Source organism: Choristoneura fumiferana, chromosome Z (assembly GCF_025370935.1).
Source record: "Choristoneura fumiferana chromosome Z, NRCan_CFum_1, whole genome shotgun sequence".
NCBI classification, from domain to species: Eukaryota; Metazoa; Arthropoda; class Insecta; order Lepidoptera; family Tortricidae; genus Choristoneura; species Choristoneura fumiferana.
In genome coordinates, this window is record NC_133472.1 from 16,238,059 (window position 1) to 16,256,973 (window position 18,915).

The 18,915-nt window shown below is 37.9% G+C and overlaps 1 protein-coding gene across 1 annotated transcript in view; it reads right to left on the bottom strand.

The window, feature by feature from the left end:
* Positions 1–18,915, bottom strand: part of Sulf1 (Extracellular sulfatase Sulf1) — a 75,725-nt gene that overhangs the window by 9,246 nt on the left and 47,564 nt on the right. The window contains exons 4-5 of the mRNA XM_074089793.1: positions 10,520–10,671; positions 9,329–9,498 (exon numbers count right to left, since the gene is read on the bottom strand). Of these exons, the coding sequence (XP_073945894.1) occupies positions 9,329–9,498; positions 10,520–10,671 (322 nt within the window). The remainder of the gene's footprint in view (positions 1–9,328; positions 9,499–10,519; positions 10,672–18,915) is intronic.

Sequence of the window (18,915 nt, forward strand, 5' to 3'; positions counted from 1 at the left end):
ACACAATGTACTATTTTGCTCGTATTATAGGCCACACCCGGTATATGACGAAATTTCCTAGTATTTAATATGTAGGTACCATCAGTTACGTACTATGGAGAGCAATGTTTCTTTAATGTATTTGTAAACTTAACACTTAGAGCAATATTTACGACTGCCGCAACAGCATCCTGCGCGTACAGCACCCCGCCCGGTCTGAAAGGCACACGCAGCCTAACTACTTGCCAACACCTTATTGCTTGTTTTCGATTTAGATTTTGTACAAAGTAGGTAACCCTCAATATCAATCAATTAGGCCAACGTGTCTGTTCCAGACGAATTTTGGCGTATTGCCTGTGCCACAACGTCTTGTAACCCTCAATATAATGTAGGTAATATTATGTCTGAATAGATCAGATATATTTTTTAATGAACCCCCGTTTCGGAAGCCTGGCTTAACTCATCGATTTTAATAATATTGTGAGTGAGTTTGTGAGTGAGTATGTTTGGGTTTGGATGAAATTTGGGAGAAAGTTAGTTTATAACCTGGATTACAACATATTATAATACTTTTTATCCCGATATTCCCATGGGATAAGGATAAAATCTTTAAATAACAATCGCTGGGCTTAGAGTCATGAAATTTGGTATGTAGGTAGCTGGAATGCTGGAATAACACATAGGCTACTTTTTATCCCGATGTTCCCACGGGATAGGGATAAAATCTCTAACTAATAACCGCTGGGCTTAGAGTCATGAAATTTGGTATGCAGATAGCTGGATATCTGGAATTACACATAGGCTACTTTTTAATCCCGATATTCCCACGGGATAGGGATAAAATCTCGAAATAGCAAACGCTGGGCTTAGAGTCATGAAATTTGGTACGTAGATAGCTGGACATCTGGAATAACACCTAGGCTACTTTTTATCCGGATATTCCCACGGGATAGGGATAAAATCTCGAAATAACAACCGCTGGGTTTAGAGTCATGGAATTTTGCATGGGTGTTGTGATTTAACGTCAGTGAAAACCACGATGTAATTTTAGGGAAGAATTAATGAAAAAATTCAATTGAACTGCTGTAGGTATCTAATGAATTACGCGTGCGAACCCGCGGGTAAACGCTAGTCGTAAAATAAAAGAGGAATGATGATATCATTCGGGAAGGTCAACTCTAAGTCAGGTTTGCAACGGGCGGGTTTACAACTTGCAGTCGCCAGTCGCCAGTCACCGTGATGTGCTGCCTGCTGACTAGAGACCACACATCTCGGCTGCATTCGACATGAGTTCGCCGCGGCGGCGCCGGCGCCACCCCATCGCGAATACATTAAACAAAAGATTTCGCCGACCTACATGAATCATAATGGGATGAATAGGTATGATTCGATATTTATTGATGACATCTTAATTAACATAACCGAAAGCTTTGTATCAAAAGTTCTTTAGAGTAGAAACTTTATTTTTACGTTTTGATTACCTAAATAATAGCAATAAGTGTACGTGGTACTTATACAAAAATAGCAAACATTTTGTAGTTAATCGAAATTACTAATAGGTACCTATTAAAACCGAACCGGGGCTTGCTATTCTCCTAACTTACCTTACTACGAATAATAATCCTACTCTGATGTCGTTTGTGAGCATATAAGTAAGTATGTTTTTCGAATGAACGTAATGAATTTGTTTATTTAATGCAGATGGATTATATCCTGAAAACACGTATTCCGAAAATATCTTTAGCGAAATATGAGTAAGCACTACTTCTACGGAGGCGTATCGCGCGGGCAGGAGTTTCTTTTCATGAACAAACATAACAGCCATTCTTACTTATGTTATGATAAGAATAGATAACTACTACTTAAGCGAGTAAAATAATTTATGGCGGAAATCGCTTCAAGTGACCTTTTGAATATCGGACAAGGTCACCGTCCCAGCGTGCACTAATTTTGCCCCTTTTCTTCGCACTTTGTTAAGAAATAGTTATTAGATTTCAAATGGAAACATCTGTTTAATACAACTAAAAGTTGAAATAAAAATATAACTGATTGAGCCATTAATAAATAATTATTAAGTAAAAATAGAAATACGGAACCCTAAAAAACGGCACCGTTATATATAAATAACAATATATATTGTATTACTAATAGAATTCATTAATTTTAAACTTTTTTAAACATCCGAAATATAAACGAAGGTTTGCGAACGTATAAACACAGGGTTCCATTCAAATTATACCCTTTTAGGGCATTCGGCGGCTGTGAGCCCCTTAATAACGTTTAACATGTTATTGCAGTAACCCCGCGTAGTTGACTTATTCAAGGAGGTAGGTAGCATTATGCACCTACTAGCGTTATTGTATTCCATTCTTCAATTGTTACTTAGAAGCGTAAAATAAAACACTAGCATAAATTATAAAACAAAGCGCTACTCGAATTAAGTTTGTCCAATTCAGACGCTTCACTATTGTACGAGTAGAATACTGTGTCTATTATTTCAACAAACATAATATAGTATAAAAATAAAGGATAACGATTATGTAGATTAAAAAATATCTAAACCCTATATCTCTCCCACCCGGGGCATCGTGCCTAGTATGCTTGCGGCTAAGCTCAGCCTGTGGGCGAAAAAAGACCCGGCCCTGCAGGGCTACTGCGAAACTCGAAACTCGAAGTTCGTGTCGTGCGGTCCCTCTCGCTCTCGTATCAAACAGTATAAGTGTCAGAGGGACCGCACGACATGAACTTGGAGTTTCGAGTTTCGGAGTAGCCCTGCTGGGGTCGCCAGACGCCAACTAGTTTATCCGACACCTAGCGAACAAATTTTTAGGTGTCGGAAGACCACGTCTTAAAGTTTCTAGCGCAAGTGGCGCAAGTAATCATTCGTTAAAAACGCGTATCTATTTGCGGCACTTGGTTGTCTAGGCGTGGTCGGCAGCAGTCCCTGGCTTATTGGCAGAACCTCTGACGTAGGACGGAGCCAGTGTGTCTGAGCACGTAACGTACCACACCAAAGGCTTGCCTAAGCTCCAAGGCACCAATGTACAACCGTCGGGCCTCTTTCCGTCCGAGGCAGACATATACATCTATCTATACCGATTAACGTAGGTTGTATGTTGAGGCGGGACTGGATCGTTTATTTGCAGACCGCCGGCAAGAAGCTTTCATGTGGTCCCTTAATTTATGCGGCATCCTGCAACTCGGGTGGTACCTGCCTGCCAAGGTTCCGGCCCATTCCATTCGCTCATACCTATACGTAATACCAACTCCCGTTCCATGTCGCAGTGAAAGTACCTATAGTTCAAAAATAAAAAGGTCAAGTGATCTTTATTTGTGATTGCGTCAATGTTTTGGGCTTGATTTCATTTCGCTTGCTTTTATTATGTTAGTATTTTCATATTAGGTAGGTAGGTTAACCTATACACTTATAAACAAAAATAACGGAAGAATTTTCTACAATTTATGTAGGGAAAGTGATTTGATTGTACAAATTTGCTCGTCAATTATCCACGTTGTTTGGCTGGAGTATGTACCTAATCCATAATAATATGAAGTTTAAGAAACTAGGTATAGGTAAAAAACGTAAGAAGATAACCTGTTGTAATAATGTGTCCGTACCTATAGATAAGTCGACGTTCCATATTCGAAAAATGACCTAAGTCCCATATACACAGTGCACAGTGCATACCACAGAATAAGTAATAGTACAAGTACAGAAGATTATCTCTTTTGATGTTGACGAAAGCCGCCATTTTGTATGCCTACGTAATTTTTATAAGCAAAATCACCGCGCACCGTCAAGCAACATTGAACTCTAGTGCTGCGCGCTAAGGTCGTTATTATTCAGCACCAACGTTTTGGTTTAGGATAGGGTTGTAAATCAATAAAAAAATAATACTCACATATAACTTAAGAGTAAATTCGGACAAATACTTAGTTTTCTAGCATTTTTAAATTCACGCGCCTACGATATCCGACGGTCACAAAATGGACAAATAATTGTACAAGGTCGCGTTCCGAATGCGTCGTCGGCTGCCTCAAAGGTTTTGTACGCCCGCAGTGGGCATTGGTAAATCGCGAATTACCTATCTGTTCTTTTGTCACACTCGCACTTAATATGGTTTCGAACAGAATTGGGTTAGTTAGTGTAATGTTATGTACAGAATATGAATATATAAATAAAATGAATATTAAAGAAATATTTTTTTGCACTCATCGTGAATCAGTTTCACGAAAATCACACAGCTACACGTAGCGTTACGCGAAGCGACTAGTTCGAGCGGGAGTGCCAGCGGTGCTCATAGCCCTAGTGAGTTAACCCACGCCGGCGTGGGGTGTTTTGATACTTACAGAATCTTACCTATATCGCGGAGTGCGCCGCGCCTGGCACTACCTACTACGTACATACAACAGGTCATCTTAATTTTTCTTACCTATACGTTCCTACATAATGTGTAATTAAGTCCCTCAAAAGCCCGTCATGTCACTGCTGCAACGGTTTGATGCGAGGTTACTTTCTCTACGAAATAAAGAAACAGCATCACCATTTATTTAAAGATAACAACGATAACATTATAATTATTGTACTTATCTCTACACAAAAACTTTTAAATTGTATTAATAGAGACGTAGGTGCTTTCACTTCCATATTTCCGCATGATGATCAATCTACTTATTATTATTTGAACAGATGTTATTCAAATCAGGTTCCCAATTTACTGCGGCAATACAAAATGAAATTTGCATGAAGTTAAATCTGGGGCCGCACATTGCAGAACCAAGAATATACACAGTTTGGCAGCACAACATGAAAATCCAAACATTTTAATGTCATACTCACGTACACATATATCAATGCTAACATATTATTCCTAAACTTAACACACCCTAAAATGTCACATAGTATTTTTCCATTGCCCGAAAGTCGTACTACTTAGGACTTAAGTAATTCATACCTACTTACACGCCGGTGGACCGAAGTAATCATTTTCATCACACTTGCTCGTCAATGATGTTATTGCATGCATGTATGTATACCTACTAAAGGACAATGGCCTCAATTGTTCCCGGGGGAGTTATTGATTTACGTAAGATTTACGTCCAGTTTTTATTCCCAAGGGAGTTATGGCTTTAGTTTAAAAAAAAAGGCCAAGAGCGTGTCGGACACGCCCAGGATAGGGTACCGTAGCCATTACGAAAATATCAAGTAATATTTTTCTAAGAATTTCGCATTGCGTACGTAATCTTCCAAGTTTAGGTTCTGCTATTTTTACTCTTAAACTACTAATAATTCTCAAGCTATCTCAGCCGCTATCATTTTCCTTGTAAATTTGATATATTTACTACCATTCTGAATTTTAGTTTACATTTTAGGGGAGAGGGGCTCGATTTTAATAAAAATTTGCACTTTAAAGTTGAATATTTCGCAAACAGATCACTGAATTGAAAAATCGTCTTAGCAACGTCCCAATGGTGAAGACCTATCCAACGATACCCAACACTATAGGGTGTCGAGAAAAAAAAAACACCCCCACCTACGTCAATGGGAGGAATAACCCCTTTCTTACGCCCCTTATGCACAATGTACTATTATCTATCACCAGACCAGACATAAATCTAAGGCTGTACGAAAATATCCGTATGTGTGTTCGCGTCGCGCGCGGGTAAAATTGCGTAAAAACCCAAATAAACTGCCTATACGTAGGTATATGTCCCGCGCACATATTTATTGTTTTATTTTCATTACAATGACGTTTCCAGACGAAATTTAAGGAAAGTACCTGGGCGACCGAGCTCTGCTCGGGCTAAAACTCGGTAACAATCGTTTTCCCAGAGAAGACCAAGCTAGGTCGATTTTTCATCCCCGGAAACCCCTACCAAATTTCATCGAAATCGTTGGAGCCGTTTTCGAGATCCCCGTAATATATATATAAAAAAAAAATTATGAAAGAAGTGTTGGACAAACTAATCGGCGTATCTGGCGACCAAAGAGCAGACTTTTTCTTCGCCCAAAGACTGAGCCTTGCAGTGCAACGAGGCAACGCCGCTAGCGTCTTAGGTACAATGCCCCGCGCTGCGCTGCCTTTGGAAGAGGAAGCCCGTTTAGTTAATTTTATGTGTTTTTTATTTTTATTTGTATGTAAAAATTCATTGTTTAAATAAATAAATATACAAGAATTGCTCGTTTAAAGGTATTAGATATACTTAAAACTGGAATTCAAGACCAAAAAATCTACGACAATGTTGCCACTGAAATAAAATGTGTGTACAATAGTACATTCCTTTTTTTAAAACACACCATAGAATATTCTTATTATTAGTAATTTCGATTCTATAATTTAAAGAAGTAATTTTGTTTACTTACTTTTACATAAATACTAGACGCCTGAATAAAAACTTAATTATTTCGTAATTTTTGGTTGAAAAACTGGTATTGTGTTTGTATTTCTTCAGGTAACATTCGGTGCAATAATTTACAATTATGATAAAATCAAACTAATATTTGATTTAATTTTTTGCATAAGTACATTAAGCTAATCAACGAAACTGCAGAGTAATAGTGTGTAGCGCGCTTTATGGGGTTTATGGTGGCTAAAAATGGTGGTTACAACTGTTAAAAAAATATATCTCATTGAACCTTTTCAAACTCCTTTCCTGTGATTTAATATGAGGCTGAAAAGTTTATTTGACAGTGACAGTGACAGAAGTGACATTGAGAGATTGAACAGTGACATATCTGTCGTAGATTTTTTGATCTTGAATTCCAGTTTTTAGTAGGATTTCGTGCTGTCATCGTTCATCCACCATTACGTCTCATATTTCGTTTTGTAGATTTTTTTTACCGTACAACGGCAAAACCTACTAGACACTGGCAAAATTGACCTCCAATGGACAGCGCCATATTTTTCTAAAAAAACAACAACAACAACAACAGTTTTTAGTATAGATGTTGTCAGTCTATACTCCCTACTATAATTTGGTCAATTTCAACGAGATGTCGTTTTTCATTAAAATTTGTGAATTTGCTCTGCATTGCCTGTTGAAACTGACTCCCAAGTTCTAAATAATTTGACGAAAACCCAACTCGTCTCTCCTACTAACTATGCGCATCTGCATGGGACCTGGAACTGTCGAACGTCATCCAATCCAAAGTGTTCCGGCTAAATGTAAATAAGCATTGGAACTCGGCAATTTCCGAGCACAATCAATATTAGGTACTCGTACAATCCCAATATAGGAACTCGTCCTGTTTACAATAGGTATATCTAACCACTCCTGCCAATATTACCTAAAAATGCGAAGGTACAAACCTTCGCAAGTTGAACACTTCGCACATACAAATGTGCGAAGTGTTCAACTCTTTCACGTTAAAACAGCTGGACCTATTTGTATGGAATTTAGTACGCAACAGATATAGCCAGATATCTGGAATAACACTATAGGCTACTTTTTAGGGTTCCGTAGTCAACTAGGAACCCTTATAATTTCGCCATGTATGTCTGTCTGTCCGCGGCTATGCTCAGAGACAGTTAGTACTAGAAAGCTGTAATTTGGCATGAATATACATTTCTGTCACGCCAACAGTGTAAAAAAAAACTAAAATATTTTTTTAGGGTAAGTACCTCCCATACCTACACGTAAAGTGAGGGTGATTTCTTTTTCTCTAATAACCCTATAGAGTGGGGTATCGTTGGATAGGTTTTTTAAAACGATTTTTCGATTCAGTGAAGTGATCTGTTTGCGAAATATTTATTTATTTATTTTATTTATTTATTCAACTTTAAAGTGCAAATTTTCATTAAAATCATGCATCAGGGGATCTAAAATCTAAACTGTTTTTAGGTGGTGGTGGTGGTGGTAAATTTGAAAAAAATCAGAATGGTGGTAAATATATCAAAACAAGGAAAATTATAGCGGCTAAGATTGCTTGAGAATTATTATTTTGTAGTTTAAGAGTAAATAGCAGCCTAAGGTATAAAACATACCTGTGCCATCGCATGAGCTTATCTGAATCGTGCCGATAGGAATGCGTTATTGATCTCACGCGCATAGATTCAGATAGGTTACCGTAGATTAGCAGCTTAGTTAATAGATTAAAATTAGGTATATAAGCTGGTATTAAGAGTAATAAAGTTAGTTCAAGTAATCCCGACAAAGGTCCATATTTACTCTTCCACTCAACATTCCCTAAAATACCTAAACTTGGAAGATTACGTACACATGATTTTTTCGTAATGGCTACGGAACTATCCTGGGCGTGACCGACACGCACTTGGTCGGTTTTATCTGTATATTCCCATGAGATCGAGATAAAATCCCAATATTTCAACCGCTAAAGACATGACATTCGGCGTTTATTGTACAATGAAGAAATTAAATCCACGATGTACCTACTTAAGTACTTACCAAATTTTTGAAATTTAACTTGGGTCTTATAAAATCTCAGAATTTTTTATTCAACTGCCAGACCAACTTAATACTTTTTACGCGTGCGAAGCCGCGGGCAAACATTACTTGTTAAAAGTTTAAAATCGCTTTTAGGGCTGAAATCTTTTACGTAAGGCTGCTTAGGTTAGTAAAATTTAAAGCGGTTGCTAATGGGTCCTAACTTTCAGAACGTATTTATAAGTACTTTGTTGAATAGGATTTCGCGTTTTTCAGCAGTTGAAAGCTTATATTGCATGATGTACCTAAACCCTCAAAAACTCGGTCAACTCCTTTAATATTTAAAGAGAGGCAAGATGGCTGGGCGAACGCCAAAACGCGGCGCAATTACCTAGTGTTGTGTCTTGTTTATGTTGAAATATCTAATTTCTAACGCTTTTAAACCTACGAAAAGAAGGTAACTGACCTTTGGAAAAGCAAACTGAGATTAATTATGTTACATCCAAATTACCTTCTGCTTGGAGGGTATCGATTGGCAGAATGACCTTTCAAGTTTTCACGTTTTTCAAAGGACGCGAACGAGGTGCTTAAGCTCGAAGCGAAGTAAAAGATAATTATTATCGTTCCCTTTCTCCGTTGCTACGCAAAAAAAACTTGGCATTGTATAATGTGACTTTATTTATTTTAGGCTAAATGGACATTCTTATCCTTAATTCCTTTTTCAACAAATCTTAGACAACTCTGAAGTTGAGCAGGTAGGTACTTAAACTATCAAACTGTCATGTCGCATCCCGAGGGCATACTTTCATGGGTGATAGCAAATGATGATGATGATAAAAGTAAGACACGCGGGGGCAAATTTATAGTAGGTAAATGTGCAGTCGCAACGGTTGAGGCGACTGTGACGTCTATGGGGAATGGGGATCACGATTCGAAGTTCAATCAAACGGCAGCAGCGACTTACTGGTGAGTGGTGACATTGAAGAAGAGGTGCGAGTACTGCGGCGCCGAGTCCTCGGGCCCATGCGGCGCCGGGAATGACATCACCAGCAACACCGGCTTCCGCGCGAACCGCCGCTTGGAGGCTCGTAGGAACGCTATCGAGTCATTCGCTATCAAGTCCGGGTAATAGTCCTGGAAAATGATACATAATCATCTGACGACGAAACAAATCCGCACAGCGATGCTGATGCAGACAGTAAGGGTTTATGCACACGGCGTATTTTTTCTTTTGGCACTTGTCTTGGCATATTCATCAAAATATTTGAATGTGCGAAAGAGATGCAAAGCCAAGTGGTGTGCAACCTTTGGGCGCAGAAGGAAGACGCATAGCGTTGTCGCGTTTAAACGAGATTCAGTCACTTTTGTACTAGATTTTTGAGAATTTGCGGCTCCGTAAACGCGCTTTCAAGACACATGCGTCATCGGCACCTACTTATATAGGTAGTTGTTTACGCCATGTACAGTGCATAGGTCCTTAAGCCTTTCATACACAAGACTACGTGACCGTGTCCGTGTACGTGCCTCTATGAATTTGCATTGCGATAGTTGGCAGTTTTTAATGAATCGCGGTTATTTACACTTGATCTTTGTTATTAAAGGTAATCAAATCACGGTCTGATCTCATAGGTACTAAACACATCAAGTTGCTCAGAGACTAGACTCGTACTTCTCGGGTATTTAATAAATAAGCCTTACTTTGTTACCATGTCGCGTGTTAAAACTTGGTTAAAATTGAGTTAGGATTACCTAGGCAAATTTGTAACTTCGGCGTGTGCAGAACTACACAAAGTGAAATCAACGCGAAACTATTACACAGATATCTCATAAAGTAGACAGGTTAATGATGCGATCTTGTAAAACCTTATTAATGCATAATGTGTTTAAAGGGTAGCGTTGCTTTCAGGTGCAGTTCCACCTGAACTCTTTCCACAAATGGTAGAGCACTTAGAGCGAGTGCTAGTGAAAAATAAATAAGATCGTAATATTTATAAGTCACGTCCCTGGATACAGCTACCTATATTTAGACGGCACGTGAGGACAGCTACTGAGACACTAATAACATTATCGAACAAGCTATTTATGTAGAAATTATTATTACTGTTGGACATCATACACACTCGTAATGGATAAAGTTACTCGGCAACTGGCAAACCTTTTGATAATCTTCTCCATGTTTGATTCTCTTCCCATTCATGTTGATACTGTAGTTGTAGTACTTTGAGTTCATAATGAGGCCACCCCACTCGCGCCAGCCCGGTGGAATGTAGGAGCCGTTGTACTTGTTCAGATATTTGCCGAAGTAGCCTGCGCAAATAACATAATATCAAATAAGCAAAAAAACATAACCCTCCTTCGGGCAGTCGGGTAAAAATACCTACGTTGTAGATAGTAATGTGTTTTACTTAGAAACGTACGAGGTTTTGACCTTTCGAGATTTAGTTGAATACAACTAATTAATTGCACTGAAAAATAAATACGAACGTTTGTAAGACTGTAACCCACGTTATTTCCTTTTCAATTGGGTAAGAGACGCAGCTTTTTAGGGATCCGTAGTCAACTAGGAACCCTTATAGTTTCGCCATGTCTGTCCGTCCGCAGTTAAGCTCAGACACTGTTAGTACTAGAAAGCTGTAATTTGGCATGAATGTACATATATCAGTCACGCCGACAGTGGTAAAATTGAAAAAAAAATTAGGTTAAGTTGGCATCTCTCATAGACTTAAAGTGGGGGTGGTTTTTTTCCTCGGCTATAACCCTATAGTGTGGGGTGTCGTTGGATTGGTCTTTTAAAACGATTTTTCTATTCAGTGTTATGTTTGCGAAATATTCAACTTGAAAGTGCAAATTTTTATTTAAATCGAGCGTCCCTCCCCCCCCCCCCCATCTAAAATGTAACTGATGGGTGGAAAAAAAGAAAAAAAAAAGAATGGTATACTTACACCAAATTATATCAAATTTACAAGAAAAATTATAGGGTCTAAGATTGCTTGAGAATTATTAGTAGTTTAGGAGTAAATAGCAGCCTAAGGGGTAAAATATACCTAAACTTGGAAGATTGCGTAACCAACACGAAATCCTTAGAAAAATATTACTTGTTTTTTTCGTAATGGCTACGGAATCCTATCCTGGGCGTGTCCGACATGCTCTTGGCCGGTTTTTTTATGATGAACTTATACAATTTTATGTAACTGTTTGTGACAATAGGTAGATATGTTTTGGTTAAATTACCTCACAGAAACCCCCGGGTACCTACCTTTTAAATATCGGTTTACATGAAATACTAGAATTCCAATTATACGGCGGAAAGAAAACGATGGAGCCTCAAAATGAAAAGCTCTGCGAGGCAAGAAATCATTGTTCGTTGGGAGACAATGCTTCTCAAATTTTAATTTCGAAAGGTTTCATGCAAATGCACGGGGGGATTCAGACGAGGTTTTTTCATTTTCGGGTGGTGGTGGTGGTGGTGGTGGTAGTCTCGATGAATTTGCTAAGTAAATTCAGACAAGTTCATGGTCTCTGTTGAAACGTCACAATCATAAATATGTAAAACAATACTTTAAATAAAACAAGCCTACGACTAAGCCTTTTACTGTTACTTTTTTAAAATATAAATATTTACTAGCTGTTGCCCGCGACTCCGTCCGCGCAGAAGTATGAAAAATAGTTTACATCCTATTCTCAGACTAGTCTCAGACCTACCGAATATACACAAAAAAAACATTAAAATCGGTCAAGCCGTTCCGAAGGAGTTTGGCCACAAACATTTTTGACCCGAGAATTTTATATATTAGATTAAAATCAGTTATTTATTATTTTCTCCTGTTTTAATCCAATAGGTAGAGCATTTTAATTAAATCTATTTAAATTTGCGTGTCTTTATTGAACATCTACGCTTGGTCTGAAACTAAACATGACTATATATATGGTATCCCACTCATATTATAATTGCGAAAGTTCGGAAATCGGTTTGTTACTTCATCACGTCTAAACCGCTAAACTGATTTAGATGAAATTCGGTATACAGATAGTTTGAGTCCCGGAAAAGAATATAGGATAGTTTTTATCCCGGGAAATTGTATAGTTCCCGCGGGATAGCGATTACCGAATTCTACGCGGAAGGAGTAGCGGGTAACGGTTAGTTATGAATGAAACTAAATAACTTTTGTAGAGGTATCTGAGGTTCATTACACAGCTATTTAGATATAGCCACAGCGGTAGTTGCAGTCATGATACTCAAAGTGACTGGTGAGCTCTTACAAGTTACTTATCTAATCTTTAGCCGGGCGTTTGTTCGTGTTAATGTAGGCGAAGACGGCTGCCACTTGCAGCCACACCGATAGTTCACGGTACTTATATCTAGGTGCTATGGGTGATGACTGTGGTCTCTTCTCACTTAAGTGCCGCCTAACGCCTATGTACATTCCAAATCCTTTTATGTTGACACATTTTAAGTGACTAAGTCATAGAATATTCGAGCAAGTTTTAAATTACAAAACTAACTAGGTGACTTTGTTTGTAGTACGATAAAGCAACGTAAATGTCAAGAAGATCAAGGCAAAATTGTACCTAAACGTAGTAGGTACCACTCCGGCAATATTTATATCGTTTCATTAGAACAGGGGTCGCTGACAGCGGTGGCGTATATTGCGGGCTGTGAGTATATATTCGAGGTGCGCGGTGTCACCAGAGGTCGTGCACTATTTCTAGTGAAATTCCATTGAAAGTCGGCGACCTTCATCGCATTTTTCCATGGCATTGTCACTGCATAGTATGTTCCCGACTTTCACAATCGGGGTACCATCAGCAAAATAAGTGGTCTATCAATTTTTAAACAAGTTCCTATCAAATGAATACGTCGCTAAAGACGAACTTTCAAGTTGACAGACACGTCTATTGGCATGGCATTATTGTTTTATGACATGCAAACGATTATAAACTTTAGGGTGGTAGACCACATATTTGGTTGATTGTACCTACCGTAGAGTAGACTAGGAGAACTCATAATAGTAGGTATACCTACCTATGTAGGTATACTGGGTACTTACCTATACAGTACAGTTTAGTACAGTAAATATAAAAGACAAACTTTAAAACAGTGGATTATTAAAACGAAACCAATTCATTCTGATTACATTTGTTACAAGGTTCGCGAGTCTTTGTTCTACTTCTACACCTTGTCAGAAACTATAGTAGGTATGAGTAGGTATCGTGAACGAACCTGAATGGCTTAAGTGGGTATCGGATTCGTTGTCTATTTACTCGTCATGAATAGGGGTCTAAGCACTGACCACGGGTCAAAATCTGTGGGCTAAGATTTCTTTTGCATATATGTGGTACATGGTGTTCAAATGTCAAAACGTTGCCCGATACTCGATTGTGTACCTAATTGAGGTGCCAATACGCGACCGTCCTTGACGTTCAATACGACCGCCCACACACTGCAATGTCTCGGAAGAAGTCTTACTTCCAGCAAGCGATATATGTACGGAATAGGTACGTACACGACACGTTATTTTGTTTTGGTTGTTGTAATTTATACTGCTGCGTTAGTTCATCAAGCTTGCAATGTCGTATCTAATTACTTATGACTGATTGAAAAATTCTACCGACCTATTAGGGTGGACTTAAAGAAGATGGACGTTTTAAAACCATTTCAACCCCAAAATGGGGTTAAATATTATATCGTTGGTAATTTAACCATTTTCGTCATCCAAAAATTTGCGGTCGATGCTTGAAGCACGGTCAGAGGCTGTTTATGATTTTTAGGGTTCCATTATTTTACACAGAGTTAAGTTGCCCGACCATAAATTAATAATATGAATAGATACCTACCATGTTACAACAGAATTTCAAAGGCTGCTGCTCCCACCACAAACTTTAAATCGCTTTAAGTACCTATACTAGTAAATACTAGGATTTAAAGTTTATTTCTGTTGTTTCCATGTGCGATATAGTTTCCTATGTAAAGTAAAAACTATTTATCACTCAGTTAGATTAAGTATCAGAAAGTATTGAAATACATATTTTTTCTTTTGTCAATGAAACAAAAAATAAAAATATGAAGGGCGTCAAAGTTCGGGTGTGGGGGCCCGTGAGCGTGACGTTACGTTTGATATCACGCGAATTTTTAACTGGCTGTATCTTCAATTTTTTTTTGATTTATTGACACAGGAAAAATAAGTCTAAAAAAAGTTCTGATAATCTTGCTGACGGACTATTATAATTTAGGTCACTGTCCTATTAACGACTTCGTTGTACTGTAAGTATATACGTGCAATTAAGATGAAGCCGATTCAAAATTGAACCGATAATCTATGAAATCATTCAGGGGATTGGAAAAGCTGAACCTACGAGCTGAACTAATGACGGTTCTGTGTTGTTATAATCCATTTAACGAAAAATAAATTACGAAACAAACATAGATATTCTGATTTCGAGTCATAATCATAAATGTACTCTTTATAAATCCTACATTATTGTTTTATTAAATTGAAATTAAGCCTTGATATTTTTTATACTTATATATAATAGGTATGTTACGTGACCTGAAACACTAGCTGCCACGGTGAGACGGAATCTTTCACGTCACGTAAATACGGGAGCACAGACGAATAAACTGATTGATGTACCAAGATGGAACCTTTTAGTGCTTAATCAATTTCACTATACTAGACATTACCTAGTAGCAAAGAGGTAATAGAGGTACGCATTTCGTTGCTTCCCGCTGCACGCTGTACCAGGGTCCGATTGTTTTAGAGCTCTACCTAGTCATGCTACAGCCCGCGATCTCGGACGGCGTGTCCGCCGGCTCTCCCCGACTTCGTGGCACGGCACGTGTCATCTTTTCGTACCTACAACGCACACTCGCGCGCTTTCGATTAGAGTAGGTACGACATTATAGAGTAGAAACTAAGCGAGGGCAACTATGCAGGCAGTTAAGCGATTGATTTCTCGAATGTACCTACAGTGCCGATCTCGATAATGGTTTGGAACTAATTTATTTATAGTACAGTCGGAGAACACTTTTCTCGAGCAGTCAAAACAAGGTGCCTCCTGTGATAAGAAGCCCACATAATAAAAGCAATAACATCGAGAATAATAATTATCAGTTAGATAAGTCTCAGGTTAACAAACGAGCGCGGCGTGGGCGAACCTGCAAGCTTCTACGTTTCATTCACAACTAACCCACTTAACGTATCAATGAATAGTCCGTGACATCAAACGACAATAATATAACTCTCGGATAATGTAATGATATGATGTATATAATTTAATGGTAACGTTTATTTACGTGGTTTAATGTACCTAAGAATATATTGATTCATATAGTGAATTCCGATTAAATAGCTTTACTTACTACCAGTTTGTGTAGTAGCACATTAGTGTCCAATTTACGTGCGTGCGTTTAATAGAAAATGCAGCAGCTCTGTCACACGATATCCGATGTTAATCGTCCAAAATGTTTTCAACCTGTCGACAGGAAGAACACATTTCGCGCTTCATTACCTTCCAGGCGTTAGGATTGCGTTTTCGTCAGACAGACGTACATAGAAGATAAAAGTCCTTAATGTAATTAAATTGTTCGGTATCCGGCCGTTAAGCCGGACGTCCACGCACGGCTGTATTTTAACAAGACAATTACCGCAATTGACGCGACCAGAGACATGAAGAAATGCTCCGATGACAACAATAGCAATTATGAAAAAATTTAAATTATAGTCAATTGGGCTCCGCTCTTCACTGCTCCATAAGAACGATCAGATAGAGTAATAAAATATTACACCTCTATTTGATCTTGAACTAAGTAATTGTGAGTACCTAGGTATATAATAGGAGCTGTAGAGTAGTAGCAATACACAGAATTTTCCCATTTTCGAATTTATTTTTCAAGTGAAGTGATTACAAGAATAAATCCCCTGGCGTTTTAAACTATAGATTTTATTGAACCCAAGTACTCGTAACTAATTTAAACAAGCTACACGATTTTTTTATTTATAATAATGATAAGAAGATAATGGTCTCAGCGGGGACTATACTTAAATAAAATTGTAGTAGTATAACATAAAGACTATACCTATATACGAGTACTTATAATATATTCTTATACACTTTCTGTATGTCTTATGTGGTTATATGTATTAAATGAGGACTATTATACTTGATAGAGTAAGGCTACGAAATTTTTATCTGTTGCCTTTTTCCCATTGTTGTTACGTTCATTTAAAACGGAATTGTAAAACTCGAGACTAATCAATCAAGAATCCACGGATGTCGACTTGGCACCTCCATCGTGGCTGCTGCGTAGTACGTCGGCCGACCTATTCGCTCGCGCCCACGACCTTTTAGGGAAGGGCCACTCACTATTAACCATTCGCCCCACGCAAGTTCGCGCTGATTACGAAACATTTTGTGGAATATGAATGTTTCTTGGGTAAAGGTAGCATACTATTATTTTATAGTCTTTGTACACGAACTGTTTTCAGTACAAATTGGACGACTGGCTATGCACGTTTTTTATTGATTCCGTTCAATTATACCCTCGCACACTCACACCCGAACCCGAAACAATAAGTATTTAGTGTAACTGACATAAAATTGACGCGTAGGTACATTACACTCCTACTATAACGTACCTATAAATAGGTACTTAGTAAGTAAGTTTTAAGTAACGTATTTGCTAGATGTAATGTGATTTAAGACTTGATCGAGCCGTGTATTGCACGCGGAGTAAAGTAGAAAGACAGACGGGTTTGGTTTGAACCGTGACGTGAAAGCGCCTTCTTTTCTCCTGTAGCTACATCGTGTTTTTCTTTATTTCCGTATCTTTGACAGACGGCTCAGTTTATTGAAACTACATGGTAGGTAAATATTTTTTTTGGGTAAATCGAAGATTTTTTTTATCCAGCATATAACAACTTCACAGTCATTGCCAAAGGTCAAATAGTATTTTTTGTGACGAGCCACATTGTCGTGAGACATAGGAGAGACATCAAAATCAATTTCATCAAAAGATGGAATGATAATACAGTTAGCTTACATTAAAATAAAGCAAATAAGAAGTAAACAAGGCCAGGCAATAACCATATGCATACAATAATAATAACTAAGCAATATAGATATATGTAGCATGTAGCATGGAAACATATGTGAACATTATATTTTAATTATAGATGAGGGCTCGCCCACCCTTTGCACTCCTTAGTTATAAAATCTTAAATAATAAAGATTATTAGCTAAGTAATTATAAAATTTTTGTAATGATATTCTGATTTATAATAAACAGTTTAATTTTGATATTCTGATTTATAATAAACAGTTTAATTATTTTTTTCAAATAACTCACTTTTTTTCCTTCTATTGCTAATGTGTGAATTAAACACGGACTTTTAAATACTTAAACATGTCATAAATTACACTATTACCTTACCTTTACATTGTTTTACTGCGTATAATTAATTATCTTAAATCTTGCTTATTTTTTAAAGTAAGCCGTAAGCGGGCCACTAACTTCTTGGAGAAATTAACTAATAACTTAAATTTACCTGTTGAATGTTGCCTTTAAATTAACGGAAATCAAAAATAACACGGTGTTTAAGAGCTAGCTACAACAAGCATCTTCACGATGCAGAGTCCGTTCACGGCTGACCGAGGTGACCTTACCGTCAGTTAAATAAAGCACACAAAGTACCTAGATACTTATAGTTAAGTAAGCAAGTATGGCAACTAAAGATGGAAGGATTATGTTATTGCTGTTCGCTCTGTGCTCGTTGTTGCGCGAGCTGTAGCATGTTTGGTATGTGCGCGATTTATGTTCTATCTCATAAGTAGTAACTGTTTATACTATAGGTACAATAAGTTGCTGTTAAATGGGGTAAGTATGGTTAATCAAGGGCAGACTTACCTATCAGATAGTACTCCTTACTACCTATCGACTTACAGCGAACGTCTTAATAGGTAAAGTCTTTACTATTTAAACTGTGCCTATTAAAACAATAGCTATGTTTTTGCGAAAATAAAAGTGGCTATACCCACATTCGATATTTGCATTATCTCGGTCGTAGTAATTATATGTTTATTCATTTTTAATGTCCGCATTTCTTGATAGAGATATATGAAATGGAACTTCTTAAAATCACTAATTTGGCCACGGTATGAAAATAACCCGATAACGAACAAAGTAACGAACTTTATTCCAGAAGACAAAATTTATTAAAAAGTCCAATCGATATTTAAAGTGTCTTGAGTAGGAATAAAAATGCGGTTGGTCATGCGACACCGCGGTGGCTGCGAGGTCGCCGCGCGAAGGTGCAAGTGGTTTGCCCGCTGCGGAGCACTAGACAACACGGCGCTTCGTCGCCCACCGGCACAGCAGCGCGCAACTAGCTAGCGGAGAATTTATAGCACTAAACATTGAAACCACATAGATTTTTCATGAGATTTAAAATGTCTTACGTACTAGGGCCAATTGCCGAAGATACTTTTGTTTTCTTGCTCTCAATTAACGAGGGCATCAAGAAAGGTGCAAACACGGAACACCTTAAGGTATTT